Raw genomic sequence first — 15,463 nt, 5'->3', positions numbered from 1 at the left:
ATATAATAAAGGAACAACCCAGTAGTGTCAGACTTTGTAATTATATTCCTATAGTGACAGCTTCCATTGAGGATATTGTCCAGTCAAGAACTAAACTTTGTTTTCCCCAAATCCATATGCTGAGTGCTAGCCCTCAAGACCCAGGAATGTGCCTGTATTTTGGGATAATATTTTTATAGTTGTAAATCAGATTATGTAAGGTCATGTGAGTGAGTCCTAACATGGTATGGCCAGTGCTATGACAAGAGGAGGCAGAGAATGCAGGAGTTTGTGTATACTGTGAGGATGTACTGAAGGTGACTCCTTCTAAGCTGAAGAGAAACAAAACTTGTAATAGCTTGGGCTCCCTGCATCCACATCTGGAGACATGTGAGAAACTATGTTTCTGTTGTTTGGGGCCCCATACTACAATTTTCTTTTATAGGAACCCCGGGAAGACAGCTTACAATTTAGACTGTAAGTGGCAGCTTCATTGTAACTGGAGTAATGACAGACAAGGCACATTCCTCTCCCTCATTAATGCATTTCCTTACCTTGACACAGTTTTTGTAGAGCTTTCAAGTCTGTTCATTTTAGGCGTGATAGAATGTGGTACATAGAGCTGTCACCCACATGAACAGTAAGATGCGAGGACAGCTACTGTTGGAGTGAGGCTCCTGTTGAGTTTCTTTATTTCACCCATCCTCCACTTATCTATTCAATATTGTGCCCTCTGCATTAAGAGTGTTGAAAAGATATTTAAATCATTCTCTAGTGTACCTTCAACTGTCTCCTCTCCCCAACAAACATGTGTGTGCATGTGAAACCAACGGTCATAGATGCATAAACTCAATTGTCTATAGGCAGTAGTATCTCACCAGCATCTGTGATGAGTCCATTGGTTAGCATGTATGCAAATTAATACACGTGGTTATGAACTTAAGTTAATTGATCTAATGGAAATTAATGGAGAAATAATACAAATTATTATAAATTAGCTTTCTGTGTTTTGCTAGTAGGTACAAAATATTTAATTTTATTATCAATTTTATTAATTCTTTAAATTAAATGACTGAGAAAACTGAAAATTGAATCACAAATACTAGAGAGAATTTCAAAAACAAGTTATTTTCTTTGGTCTCTCTTTGTTCTATGATCATCCTGGCATCTCCATAGAGCCAGAACTATAATTTCAAATATCACTCACTCCTGATTCTTATCTGTCTTATATCTTCTACATTAATATTAGTGTCTACCAAAAAGAAGATCCAACTAGAGAGACTTTTTTGAAAAGAACTGGGCTCTATTTTTTAAATATTTTATGTGAACTTTACACATGAGCCTGCTCTCCTCCTCATTTCTCCTGTATCTCATATCTCTTATCTAATTATTTTGTTACCTGTATCATCAAGTGTGAATATTTTAACTGAATCATTTTAACATTGCTCATGGACAGGGATGTCCACTTGGAATTCCATGACATAAGTAGGAGCATGTCCCTGAAGCAAGCTGATTTTCCCTCTTTCAGCAACCATGGTCACATGTAAGGCATGACTATCATTGTTTTATGTGCATGAATGTTTTGCCTGTATAAATGTCTATGTATCACTTGTGTGCCTGTTGACTGCAGAATCCAAGAGACAGTTTCAGATCTCCTGGAACTGAAGTTACAGAAAGAATTGAACCTGGGTCGTCTGTGAGAGCAGCTAGTACTCTTGACCACTGAGCTGTCTTGACACTCCTAGACTATGGTTCTTATTGATGGATTCTGTTGCCATATAATGTTCAACATGAGGTGAGAGCAATGTGTCAGAGATGCACATTTGCCTTTGAAAGGCTTTTTACAATTTAGCATCACCCAAACTTGTCTTAGGGAACATTCAATTTCTAGCTCCCTGTAAGCTCTTGTAGATTCAGTATCCTAGAGTATTTGATCACACATGGATTCAGATGTTATTACTTGTTAACTTCTTAATAATCACAGTGCTGATTAAGGTCTTATTAAGTCTCAATTCTTTGATAATGTAATTTCATTTAAGTCTAAAAAAAGGATAAGCCCATTTTATTAACATTGCTTTTATGCTTGAGTTAACTTTCCTGAACTCTTAAAAATCATAGCCAATTCTAATTTTGATGTATGACTTCAGCTGTTATCAAGAGAGAAATGTCAGCAAAGGGCAAAAATAATAAGGTTAATGATGGGAATTCATGTAGGCCAATCCTCATGGATGAGATGGAAGGGTTTAATCTTCTAAAATCACATTGTGAAGTTCTGTCTTCTGAGGTCCAGGTTTTGTGTACTTTTATTACTTCACACAAGGCCAATTCACTGCTTCTTAATTAGAGAGGTGGCTTAATGGAAACTTTTTCTTTGTTTTAAATGTATATTTATAATTTTTATTATAATTCCAGTTCCCTCTCCCTCCCTCCCTCCCTCCCATGCCCCCTGGCCCCCTCCCATCTCATCCCCTCTCCTATACTCCACAGGGAGGGTGATGCCTTCCAGGAAGGATCATCTAAATCTGTCAAGTCATTTGGAGTAGGGTCTAGGTCCTCTCTCCTGCCACTAGGCTAAGGGTGTATCCCTCCATGGGGAATGTGCTCCCAATGTCCTTTCATGCTAAAAAAAATAAATAAATAAAAAAAAAAAATATAAAAAAAAAATAAATTGTTCTTTATCGACTCTTGCAGCCTGGGGTTAATTCCTCATGTAGTTTTAATTCTTCAATGTTACTTTTCAAATGCTATTTATTATACCTTAGTGGAGATCTGGCTCTGAAGTCAAAGACCTGAATGTCTTTCAAAGGGCATAGCACTTCTATCATTCTTCTACTTCATAGAAAGTCCCCCTGTCACCACCAAAGTATATAACTGACATTTAATTCCATGGCATTTTTCCTTGTTTGTTAGGTACTTCCTGAACAGTGGCAGCTATCCAAGGTTCTGAAGACTCTTATGAATGTAGCTGTTTTGAATCCTTGGTTGTCTGGGTACCATTCACTCCACATTATTATGCTACACTCCCTGATATGCAAATAATTAATGGGCTTTTGTTAATCTGGGCCAATGTGGTAAAAAGCAACTTGAAATACATTGACTTAAGCATGAAATGTGACTTCCTTATACTAACAATGATATTTGAAGTATTCATTGCTGACCTGTTTATTGCAGTGTTTCTCTGTTAATTTGATTTTTAACATCAACTGACCCTTGGGGGTGTGTTGATGAGATCTACACACAAAAGAAAGGAACAGGCATAGATCCTCAGACCCATGCAGTGGCCTGTTAATCCATCTGTACTTTGTCTGTGCCTGCCAATTTTTGAAACCCCTGTGATAAAACTGTCACATGTAGCCTAGGAGATTTTCTGTTTTCTGAGAAGCAGGCTACTTGAGAGGGTACCTTCTTCTTCCTCATGCTGGAGGAGTGTGAAACTCCATGAGAAAAATGATTGGGAGAACTTAAATGTGAAAAAAAAACAAATGGGTATAACTCTCTTAAGCTCTGTGTGGGGAAAGTGCAACAGGGGTGGGGGGTGGGGGTGGGGGGTGGGAGTGGGGATGGGGGTGGGGAGTGGGGGTGGGGAGTGGGGGTGGGGAGTGGGGGTGGGATGGGGGTGGGGAGTGGGGGTGGGGAGTGGGGGTGGGATGGGGGGTGGGGGAGTGGGGTTGGGGAGTGGGGGTGGGATGGGGGTGGGGAGTGAGGTTGGGGGTAGGGGGGTGGGAGGTGGTGGCAGCCAGCTGGGCTTGAGAAATGTCACTCAGCTCCTAACAAACAGAAAATGATTCAGTTGAACAAACAAACAAAAAACCCCAAACTTCTGAGCAACACTGAAGATATGTTGCAATACTACCATGTTTGGCAGGACAAGAATTTTGTAGGTGGCAGATCTTTCTTGGGTCTTATCCAAAGAAGAACATTGCTAAGACATTCAGGTGACTTAATTTATGTGCATTCCTTTGCTCTACTGTAGCCATAAGCCTTGAAGAGACTGTGATCAAGAAGTAAATAATAATAATAATCTTAATAATGTAAAGGCATGTAGTACCATGGATGTGGGGATTTAAATGTAGTTTCTATACACAGAGAATAATTACAAAAATCATGGTTGAGTTTTTGAAATGGCAGTCCTCAGAGGAATTTAGAATGGCTTCATAATTTAGTGAAATATGAGCAGTGAGATAAGAGTTTTCAACTTAAATTGAAGAAAACTTGAGTTGAGTTCTGGACTCTGTGGAAATGCAAAGTGGGCATTGGAGAAAGTCAAAGACTCATTAGAAATGAATGGAGAAAAGTAACACCAAATAAACATGGTACATTGGAAAACATTTTTCAGATTGTCATGTTAGTCACTGCATTATAGGTGAGTGGGGAAAGACAGCCACCAGCTGGACTATTATAGAACAGGACAGGATCACAGGAGAGGGCCTATAACTTCATGCTTTTCCACTTAGAAGCCACCAACAGTCAAATCTTAGAAACATTACACAATTCTGCTAGACTATATGCATACAGGGATCCTGCATTTATTACAGATGAATATAAAATAAGGGCAGATGCATATAGATAGTCTATTAATTGCAATTATCTATGGTTCACCCACAGTAATGATGTAGGGATGTTTCAACATGCAGGAGAACCCACCCCATGGCATGATGTAGGTAAAAAAATTTTCTGCATTGCCTTTCACATTTTGTGATCTGGCAGAATTTTAGGTGGAGCTCCAGGTGGTTGTTATTGAAGATTTACATAACCTTGGTGAAAATTAAACATGTTAATAATAACTGAGAAAGAAGAAAGTCATTTAAATTATTCCCGATTTTCTGCTTAAATTAAACTCATCTATTTAAGTTAGTGCTGTACAGCCTGAACATTTCCTCACTGTTACATTAAAAAATAATCTCTTCTGAGAATCTCATTTCATTAAAAAACAAAACAAAACAAAACTATTGTTTCCTGTTGGCAAGATAAATCCAGTGTATGAAAGGGTGCATGAATAATTTAAATTTATTTCTTGTTCTGTAAGGAAAGGCAGTGGCTTAACTGTGAACTCATCTGACATACTGTTCCATGAGTGTTTGGGAGATGAACCTTTTTGCTGTTACACTTTTACTGTTTCCAGTTACTCTGAACAATCCTGGTGACACATGGACACTGTTTTCACAGTGGGCTCTGCACGCTGTTTGCATGAGATGCTGATGGTAAAGCATTTTTCTTTGTCTCTGGGATCCTGGACTGTTCCAAAGAAGAACCACAAACAGCAGAGTCAACATCTGAAAGGCAGAGACATCTGTGTGGTTCTGCCCTAATGGTTGTGGGTATCATTTTTCTTTTAGACCCTGGAGAAGCTACTCAGGCAGCACTGGTTCTCAACTTATCTGGTTAGAGAAGTGTGACATTGAGGAACCCAAGACCCCCTAAACTGCACCTTTTAGAACTTCCAGCTTCAGATTGCTTTGGGTTCATATCAGTCCAGGAAAATCAAATGTCTCATTTCAGATTTGATTCCCTCTAAGTGTCCTAATTTCTGATGTGAAACCTGGCATCTCTCTCAGCACAATTTCACCTCTTTCCTTTGTTCAAGTTTCCATAATCCTCTAACCATCTGCTTTGTACTTAACATTTCCTGTTTGTTTTCTTTTCTGAATGGTTCTGCAAATTCCAGTAATGCTTATCCACTCAGGAACTCCATTGGATCCTTTGTTGTATTTCTGCCTTCCCTAGAGGTCAGCATTCTTAGTGTTCATTGACTCATTTGATTGGGCAGTTTACCCTACATTCTGCTGAGGTCACACTATCTCCATGGCTTTCTACAGAAATAGTTCTTACTTTTGGAAATGAAAAAATGAGCTGTATTGTATGTTTCTGTCACTCTAGGACCCAGGGAAAAGAAGCAGCTCTCATCTGAAACACTGTGGGACACAAGGCAAGGGAAAGATGTGCTAAGGTTGACTGATGTCTTCCAACCTGGCAGTGCATGGTACTTCTACTCACATTCCATGGCCCAAGTGAAGCCAACTTTGATGTTATTAAAGCTGGAAATACCACTCTTATTAAAAGAACTATGGTATATCTTCAATAATAAAATCTTCCAAATCTATTTTTGCATCTTTCAACATTTCTTTCTCTTCTGAGGAGAGACCAAACTTTCTAAAGCCACAAATTATATGAAATCTGTATAAATTGTCTTTTCCCAAACACACACACACCTATAATCTACAAGCTTATAGATGAGACACAGTAGAAGAGTAACAATAACTTATCATAGATCATAAGATCATGCAACCTCAGCAAGCTATTTTTCTTCTTTCTTGTCTTCAAAACTTTCACTTTTTACTCTATGCAGGAACTTTGTGGATTTTCTTTGGCAAATCTAAATCATCATAATGAGTGTTCCCACTCTGTGGAACCATATAAAAATAAAGTTTGTTGGAACACAAGGGTAAAACACAGAATTTTTATGTTCTTGTTCAGGTCACAAATTAAAGTGTAGAACTGTTTATGGAATTTTCCATTAAGTGCTTTTAGACCAGAGTTGATGAAGGGTTATGGCTTCTGTAGAAAGTGAAGTTGTGATAAGGCAGGGGATGATCTCTTGTACTTAGATTTAGACTTTAGTGGGAAATGGCCCTTTCCAAAGGTCTTAGCATTCCTTCTGCTTCTCTGTCCTGTAGCTTTTCTGGGAGCTCTTCACTATCCACTTCATCTCCTATGTTTATCATGAACACTCCGTCCTTTAGCTTCTCTGTGGAATGCTTTGTGACTGCACTCTCTTGTTTTAAAATTTCACCCATTTCCCCCTGAGATTTTTGCAGTTTTCCTTCACATTGTGCTTTGAGATGGCTCAAGTCAAGGAAATGTTTATTTAAACCATGTCAACACACTAAACATGGGGTCCCTTACTTAGAACTTGACTAGTTCCTTCTCCCATTCTGAATGGAGCCACTCTGATTAAAGTTCATATATTCTAACACATGCAGTAACCCTCATCTCTTTTCTGATGTTAACAGTATGCAGAGTTGCAAAAAATAGCCTGAGATTAATTCAAACATACACTTTCCCTGCATGTTACATAGATAGAAAAGAAACAATGACACTCTTTCTGCACGTCATTGGTACTCAGTAGGATATATCAAAAATGGTCTCTAGATAAATTTTTTTCAGGTTTCTGTGTATTAATCACTATCTATATTTTAAAATGATCAACTTTTTATGGTTATTTCATATCTCCAAGTACTTTGAATGGCTGTTTAGTGCTAAATGTCATTTGTATGTAATATACATATTTTACTTAGAAATGTAAGGCTTGTATTCAATGATAATTTATAATCATATGCATAATCATTTGGTTGATTTTTTGATCAAAAATGGATGCCATAATTATTTTCATTAAACTCAAGATGGAAAGGTTGTTTTTGCAAGCTTGTGACTTGTGTAGTGTATAGTGTGTGTGCTTTCAGAACTTTTGAATGCTCAGCCACATGCCTCAGAACTTGCCTTTTCACAGGACATTAGGCTGACTTACACAGCCAGCTACCATTCCCAGGTGTCAAAATCAGGGGTATAGGAATTTTCCTACTGGTTATTCTTAAGTACATAAGCTCTGTCTGCTGGACCCCATTTCTATTCTTAGTAAAATCTTCTTTGTCTTTTGTTCTTCTGAATAATACCTATATAAATACCAAGACTAATGGGTATATCATCTTGTTCAGACTGTGCTTACACATATACATATTTTCAGTAACAAGGTTCTGGTAATGATAACTGAATCTTATCATGTCTTCATATTTGCATGCAAAATATAAGCATGTTGTTTAGCATCTTTGTACTTGTGTGTTTTTCAGGCAGAGGGTACCAGACTTCAGCGAGAATTCCGAGGATATTTAGCAGCAATCAAAGGTAATGTGTATGTGTGTTGTTTACCACCTGTTTCCAAGCACAAGTTGTTCTTGGAATTTGTAAGAGACAGGAATGAGTGTTAATGAGAGCCCCACTTGGCTTCCTGGCAAATAGCATACTGGAACACAGGTGTTTCATTCCACCCACTTCCATTTTCCATGATAGTTGGAATATACAAGGACAAATATACATATGCCCTTCTGCTGAAAAGTAAGAATAAATGCCACCCACATGCCAGGGGTTTCTAGGAAGGCTTGTTAGATAGAGTGAGTGGGAGACTTTACTGAATTAAAGCTGCAGCTGGCTTCCCTTCCGAGGGAGTTAGGTACCAAGATACAACAATACTCACAGACTCACTCAGCCCTCTCACTATTAGGAGCAAGGAGTTGCAGGAGAAGCAGGTAGTGGGGTTGGGTACCAGGAAAACATGCCTGTGACTTGCAAGAAGAAAAAGAAAGCCCAACTGTGTATAAAGTCTTGACAAAGTACAACCTAGGGAAAAGAGAGGCTTTTGCTTGGTTTCTGACCTTTGTCATGCAATCTAGGAGGCTAGTGGAACAGGGAAGACAGGAATGAATGGTGAGGTGTGCTAGCCAGGCTGCTCTCCACTTACCATCAGGCCTCCTGTCTCTTTGAGTCAGAGCCAAAGGCACCAACAGATTTGATGCTCCATAGAGCAGACCTCGAGATAGGTGGAAAGGGATGAAATATCTTAAAAGCAGTCTAGGGAAAACTCTACAAACACTGAGAAAATCATGGGAGGCTGAATTTCACTGCTTCCCGATTCAGATAAAGATTTAAACACGCACATGTAAAAGTTTCAGTATTAGAGTAAAATACAAAGTATTTAGTCCCCATTTTTGGGTGAATGGGGTCTTGGCAAGATACATAGTTGGGTGATGGAACTCACTTGCTTAGTTAAGGTGAAGCTCTAGGTTCAGTCCCCGGCACTGCATACCAGAAAGAAACAAAGAACTTCTGAAGGATGTGACCCAGGAGATGCCATCCTTTTTTTTTTTTTTTTAAGTATATGGGCTGCCGAAGAGAGCACATTTTTTGACTTTTTTACACACACCTTTTGACACAGCATTTCACTTCTAAGGAGGTATTCTCACAGTTTTAATACAATTCTTTATGTTATGGTGATGTTGTCCAACCATAAAATAGCCTTCATTGTTACTTCATAATTGTAATTTTGCTACCATTATGAATCTTAATGTAAATATCTGTATTTAGTGACCCCTTGTGAAAGGATCTTTTCACCCTGAAGGGGTCATGACCCACATGCTGAGACCCACTGTCCTATATAGTTGTGTGTAAGTTGGTCTCTTTTACCTCCTTAGTACAGAGGATGCCACAGAAAAAGACTGGCATAATTCTTTTCTCTAATATGAACTAAAAAGGGAGCCCCCTTAAGAGAGGCATTAGTTCTAGTGAGAAACTGGATGGTGCATGAAAGCCTGCTGCTTCTGGTGACCACATCTCTCTGAAGGAGAAGAAATAATGTGAGCTTGCTCCTCCTTGATGTCTGCTGATTGGGTGGTATTTGATAGTTATATTCACAAGCAGTGGCCAAGGATGGTTAGGATGAATGCTTATACAGATGCCTGATGAGCTTCTCAGAGTGCTTCTTAGAGCTGCCTGTGATACTGTGTTCTGCAGAGCTGCTGTGGGATAAGCAGTACATCCCAGATGGTTTTTCTTCTCAGTGTCATGAAGAATAAGTAATATTCTCCAGAACACATCTTGGGGTAGGGAACACACTTAAACACAAGGAGTATGCATGCATTAAGTAGATCATAATTGGCATTTGTGAAGACAATTCACTCGAGGACAATTTTTGTTTACACAGAGAACATTGGTTAATTGATAACACTGCAATGCACACAACATCATAGCAGCAGCACCAAGGAAAGGGATACAGCCCCAGAGGATCCTGGATGTTCAGACAATTTGGGGAGGAGTGCTGAGCCACTGGCTGCATTCACAGACACTATTTCAAAACTAGTGTCCTGGCTCTATCTCACATAATTTTTCTTCTCTCTCTTCTGTAATATTTACCAAACCTAGGGTATAGAAGTTGTGTTGTAGATGTTCCAATTGGAGTTTTTTTTTTACCGTGGCTATTTATTCTCTGAATTTGGATCTCTGTAGCCCCTGTCTAGTGCATAAAGTGAGCTTCGTTGAAGAAGCTACACATGACTGTGATTATAAAGACATGACTTTAGAATATATTTAGAAACTATATTGACTTAGAAAATTGGCAGTAGTAGGTTATCTATCTTCTAGGGTCCATTACTCCTTCAGCTTCCAATAGTTTGCTAGGCTAATAGTAACAAGAATGAATTACCTCCTGTTGAACATCCATAGTCTGATTAGAAAGTAGTTGGTAACTCCTAAGATAAAAGTGCTACTGTTGTACCCTTGGGACAATCTTATCATGCTTATTATTACTGTGGTTTGTGGCTTTACATTTGGGGAGGACTTTTGGTTTCTTTTTTCCTTGATAATTTGCATAGCATTTCTAATATTATGAGAGCTAATCCCCAGGAGGAGGTTTTCAGGCCAGTTCCAACTCTGTTTCTCCAAGTCCCATCCATGTCTAAAATGTGTGGTGTGTCTTCAGACAGAGTTTTACATTCAACTTCTAAGAAGCAACCAAAGATAATGGCAGCAGCCTACATTGTTTTGGGAGTCTTGAATACCCCTCACCAACAATAGGAAGGGAGGTTTCTTTGCCTGGAGTTGGGGTTTCTGTTAGGTAATCAGTGGCTCTTGCAGGGAGCATTGTCATCCCATATAGTGTGACACCTTGACAACATTTTATAGACTTATTGGAGTAGTTGGCTACTATTCTATATAATATATGTTATTTTTAATTAAAACATATACTCCAAAGCTATGCAAGCAAAAAGTACTTATTGGAGTGCATTCTCTACCATTAGTCTTAGAGGATAACAGGAAGGTCATGAATGGAAATCTATTTTATTAAATGCCTTGGAGAAAGCCCTACATTTTGAATAGAGACTTCTATCCTATAGAAACTGAATATTCTTCCTATATGTAGTGGTCTGTAGTTGCTATACAAACTTGTAAATTACTAATCTTATAAAATATCATGTATTAGATATTAACTGCCACTAGTGGCTTTCAGGATGAACTCTGGTGTTCTGATGTTAACAAATTACTTTGTAAAGAAACTGGATTTTAGCTGTTTGTTCTTATCTTACATTTTGCCATCAGAGTGAGGTCTTTGTTTTTAGTTTGCCATTTGTAACGAGTATGGGTTTTTTCAGCCTGCCGCCAAGTCTTGTCCCGCTGCCACGCCAGCACCAAATAATACACAGAGACTCTGTATTTGGTATTATGCTGTTGGCCAGTTACTTGTTTCTTATAGGCTAGCTCTGTCTTAAGTATTAACCCATTTCTATGTATTTGCACGTGGTCTCCTTACCGGGGGAGTGAGACAGGCGTCTGGTCTCCCCAGTCTCTCCATGCTGACTCCTACTTACTACTTCCTCTTTCCTCCTTGTCTCCTAGTCCCTCCTATCTTGCTTTCCTATTGGCCAACAGTGCTTTATTCATTAACCAGTATGAGAAACATATATGCATAATGGCATCTCCCATCAAAGATGTGTTGCATATGTTTAATTATATAAAGACCTGTTGCTCTTTTACCTTGCCTGCCTATGGCACTTGACTGGTCAAATTTAAAAAAAAAAAAAAAAAAAAAAAAAAAAGACAGATGAATGGCCAATAGCAAGGGAGAAGGTATAAGTGGAACTTCTGGGCAGGGGGTGTAAGTAGAAGGAGGAATTTAGGTTCAATAAATAAGAAAGAAAAGGAGATGCCCCGAGATGCCAGGAGGCAGCCACCCAGGCATGGAGGAAGCAGGAAAGTAGGACATTCAAAATGAAAGAAATGGAAATGACTCAAGGCAAAATGTAGATGAGTAGAAATATGTTAAATTATGTTATAAGAGCTAGTGGGTCAAGTCTAAGCTAAGGCTGAACATTCTTAATTAATAATACATCTCTGTGCCTTTCTTTGGAAAGACCCAAAGAAAATTCCAACTACTGTCTACCTGCTTCCTATGGAGTCAACTTCTTGGAGCCCATTTCTATGTTAAAATGGCCTCTTAAAAATTCCCTGTGTATAAGCATAGTAATGGACAGTCATTTTGGCTTAATAGAAACATTACTGTAACATCGTGCTTTTAGCATAGATGAGTAAAGTCTTACAAAATTTTATTTTGTCTGAGGTCAGTGTCATTTTTCACTACAAAGGTCATTTGACTGATAATGCCACTCCAAAACTTATTGAGGACCTGTTTCCATAGCTATTTATATAATTTTCATCAGATTCAGACAAAGACTTAAATACCAGAAAGCCCTTGTTATCTGGATTATAGAAGCACAACAACCAGTAACCAGTGTTTGTCATGAAATGAGGGTGTTTCTTAGTGCAAGTTTGCATGAATATGGGTTGGGACACACATGACATGTACTGTCTTTGTCACCTCATATGATATGAGGCATACCAAAACTCCAGGGTGTGGGAACCATCATCTATGTATAATCAGCGGTCAGGCAGACAGTAAAAACATAGGCTTACATGTCAAATTGTGTGATGGCTTTCACACACTCTTCTGTGATACACACTGTAATGTGTGTGTGTGTGTGTGTGTGTGCCTCCTTTTATACTCCTTGGTGATTTTCATCTGTCCAGCCATCATGTGGCTGTTTTCAGTTTACATGATTCTGATCTTTGCTTCACTGCAGGACAGTCACTCTGCTTCCCTTTGTTAACCTCTTAGTGGCTAAAGCTTAGACACCAGTTTCGGCAGGTGGGGTCTTCCAGCAATTGTTTGCCTATTGTTCTGGTGTCATTCCTGAGCCACCTAGCATTTGCATCTTATCCTCCATGCTTTGCTGGGTATGGTCATGTCAGGAGGTGGTAAGGGGGTGGTGTTTGCAAAGCCCTGGAGATGCTTTTTACCCCTACTGCTCATAGACATTCCCCTTTGTTACTATTATTAATAAGTGTATGTGTTTGCAACCTACTGATGTGTAAAGAAAAATTTGACCTGTAGGTTCATGAATCCAAAGCATTCTAAAAGGTGCCATTCAAAACTATATTCATAGTTTGGAGAAATATTGACAAAATACATTTGTATTTGTCTTTGTAACACCTAAGTTCCATTTGAATTGTAACTACTTTCAATAATTTTACTGTTTACATTAAGTAACCACTTTCAACTGATATATATATATATACTTTATTTTTTACAGTGATTCAGGATTAATTTTTTTAAATTTTGTAGCTTTGTCTATTATTTCAGTGTCCTAGATATTTGTTGCTAGATTCCCCTTAATAAGTGACTAAAGGATGTTATTGTTGCAGTTCTGAGAATACAACAGTGTTGACTTCTGAAACCCAGTGTCTTGCTACATTAAGTAACTGAAAATGTGTAATGTGAGAAAGAATATGAGACTCAGAGACTTGCAGTGAAACATGTAGCTGTGCCATCACATTTGCTTTTGTGTCACTTATGAAAGCAGGGGAGAAGAGAACAATGCCTTCCCCACATAACAGGGGCTGTTTTTCTCCAATGCCAGGCATGCAGGAAGCCTCAATGAAGCTCACCGAGTCACTCCATGAAGTCTACGAGCCCGATTGGTATGGGCGGGAAGATGTGAAGATGGTTGGTGAGGTAAGAGCCAGGTGGCAGCTCATAGGAGTCCTGCGGTGGCTCCCAGAAGACTTCTGCTGCTCATCCCACCTACCACTCCCCCACTTCAGGACACCAATCATAAAATAAGACTCACTCAGAAAGCAGCCTGGAGTTTTATGGCCTAAATCATCTCCCACTTGCAGTGTGAGGAAAAGTTGATTCCAAAAACTTCCAAAATCTTTGAAAAGATTTGGGTTAAAAAAAATGCTTTTCTTCAAAATAACAATAACTCTTTTCTGTTACATAATATAGGTTATAACAGATATTTTTGGCAGAGACTTTTAATAGGTGTGGCTTTAATGCAGTTCATCCTTTTATTCCTATATCCCTTTTAATCAACCATCTTGGAAGAAGAAACAAAAAACCCAGACGTCCCATTCCCCATAGTATAATTAGTCCATTCACTCAAATCAACTGGACTTCATGGCATCTTTGGACTTTGAAATACCCTCACACCTGACCTGAAGGCTACAGCTCTGGGTCACCTGGCCTGGGTGTCACTACTTTGTGGAAAATGCAGGGGAACAGACAGCAAGAATGGCTGTGTGACCTCAGGCAGTTCCTTTATCTTCTTGGGATTAATTTCCATGTCCAAAATGGGAATAATAAGTATACTAACTGAAAACACATTTGAATCTTTGTGTTCGGGTCCCCTAGTTATTGTTCAGAGTATGTTGTAGTCATCGATGGAAGCTTCTAGGCAGTTTTTGTCTTCCACCCAAGTTCTTTATTGAAACAAAGAGCAATTGTTTGTCATTTCATCGCTTAGGTTGAGTCAATATAACCCCTTTAGGAAGAGGAGATCTGAGTTAGATGATACCAGCCAAAGCCAAGGGGAAGGCTAATTCTATAAGCTGCACCTCTCTGCAGCCCTGGAAAAGGGCTTCACAGAGTGTCTCCGAATGCTGCATGACAACAATGTCACCCTGATGGTGATCTTTGTAAGATCATTAGAACTGAAACAAGAGCCCATTTATCTATGAGAAATACTCTTTTTTGGATATATTCCATCCCCTAAAATCTTTCAGGATGAGGATTTGACAAAACTGTTCCCACACACCATTTTCTAATGCAACTATCAAGTGTTTTATCATCTTACATTTTTCAGTATTAAAACATCATATTTCATCATGTTGCTAAATGCCTATCTTACTTTGTACATTTCTGGCTAATAACGTATTCTCAAAACCAATCACAAACAAGGAAAATTTAAAGAATAATGGAAAGGTGTTTTTATCCTTAGAACATGATTCCATTTTGTCCAAGGCAATGCCATTATTGACACTAATTCTTTAATGAAATGGCTTCTATACTACAGAGGTCCCTGTGGATTCCAGACTATTTGGACCCTCCATTCCAAGTGCAAACATCACCCTTTGGATAACCAAACAAGAGATCATCACATGTTCAGAGTGCTTACTCATCACTGATGATGAGCTCTTTCAGTTACTTCATTTGCATAAGATTCCTATAATAACTAGGATTAGTTTTTGAAGTGTTAAAAAGGAAACAAAATGCAAATATAACTTATTTTGTTTGTTTTGGAGATGATCTTATATAGCCTAAAATAGATTCAAACTTACTGTGTAGCTAAGGCTAGCCTTGATCCTCTAGATTCTATTTCCCAAGTTCAGGGATTATAGGTGTGGGGCATTATATCCAGCTTTAAGTTTTTTTTTAAAAAAACAAGATCATGAATTAGCACTCACTGACAGTGAGGGAAAGATGCCCTCCCTTTTTGCCCCTGCCACCTGTGGTGGGTTAGGAACCTGGCCACCTTACCAGCTGCAGCACTCAGGAAAGTGGGCCTAGGCAGTACAGCAGAGCTGACCCTATTGACAGGGGTACAAG

General features: G+C 38.8%; 1 protein-coding gene across 1 annotated transcript in view; it reads left to right on the top strand.

Moving 5' to 3' along the window:
• LOC127233963 (amphiphysin) overlaps positions 1-15,463 on the top strand; it is a 104,189-nt gene that overhangs the window by 23,852 nt on the left and 64,874 nt on the right. The window contains exons 3-4 of the mRNA XM_051200643.1: positions 7,824-7,878; positions 13,497-13,591. Of these exons, the coding sequence (XP_051056600.1) occupies positions 7,824-7,878; positions 13,497-13,591 (150 nt within the window). The remainder of the gene's footprint in view (positions 1-7,823; positions 7,879-13,496; positions 13,592-15,463) is intronic.

The sequence above is a fragment of the Phodopus roborovskii genome, unplaced genomic scaffold (genome assembly GCF_943737965.1).
Source record: "Phodopus roborovskii unplaced genomic scaffold, PHOROB, whole genome shotgun sequence".
In the NCBI taxonomy this organism is placed as follows: domain Eukaryota; kingdom Metazoa; phylum Chordata; class Mammalia; order Rodentia; family Cricetidae; genus Phodopus; species Phodopus roborovskii.
Note: the sequence above shows the minus strand (reverse complement) of the source record. Positions and strands in the feature narration are given on the sequence as shown.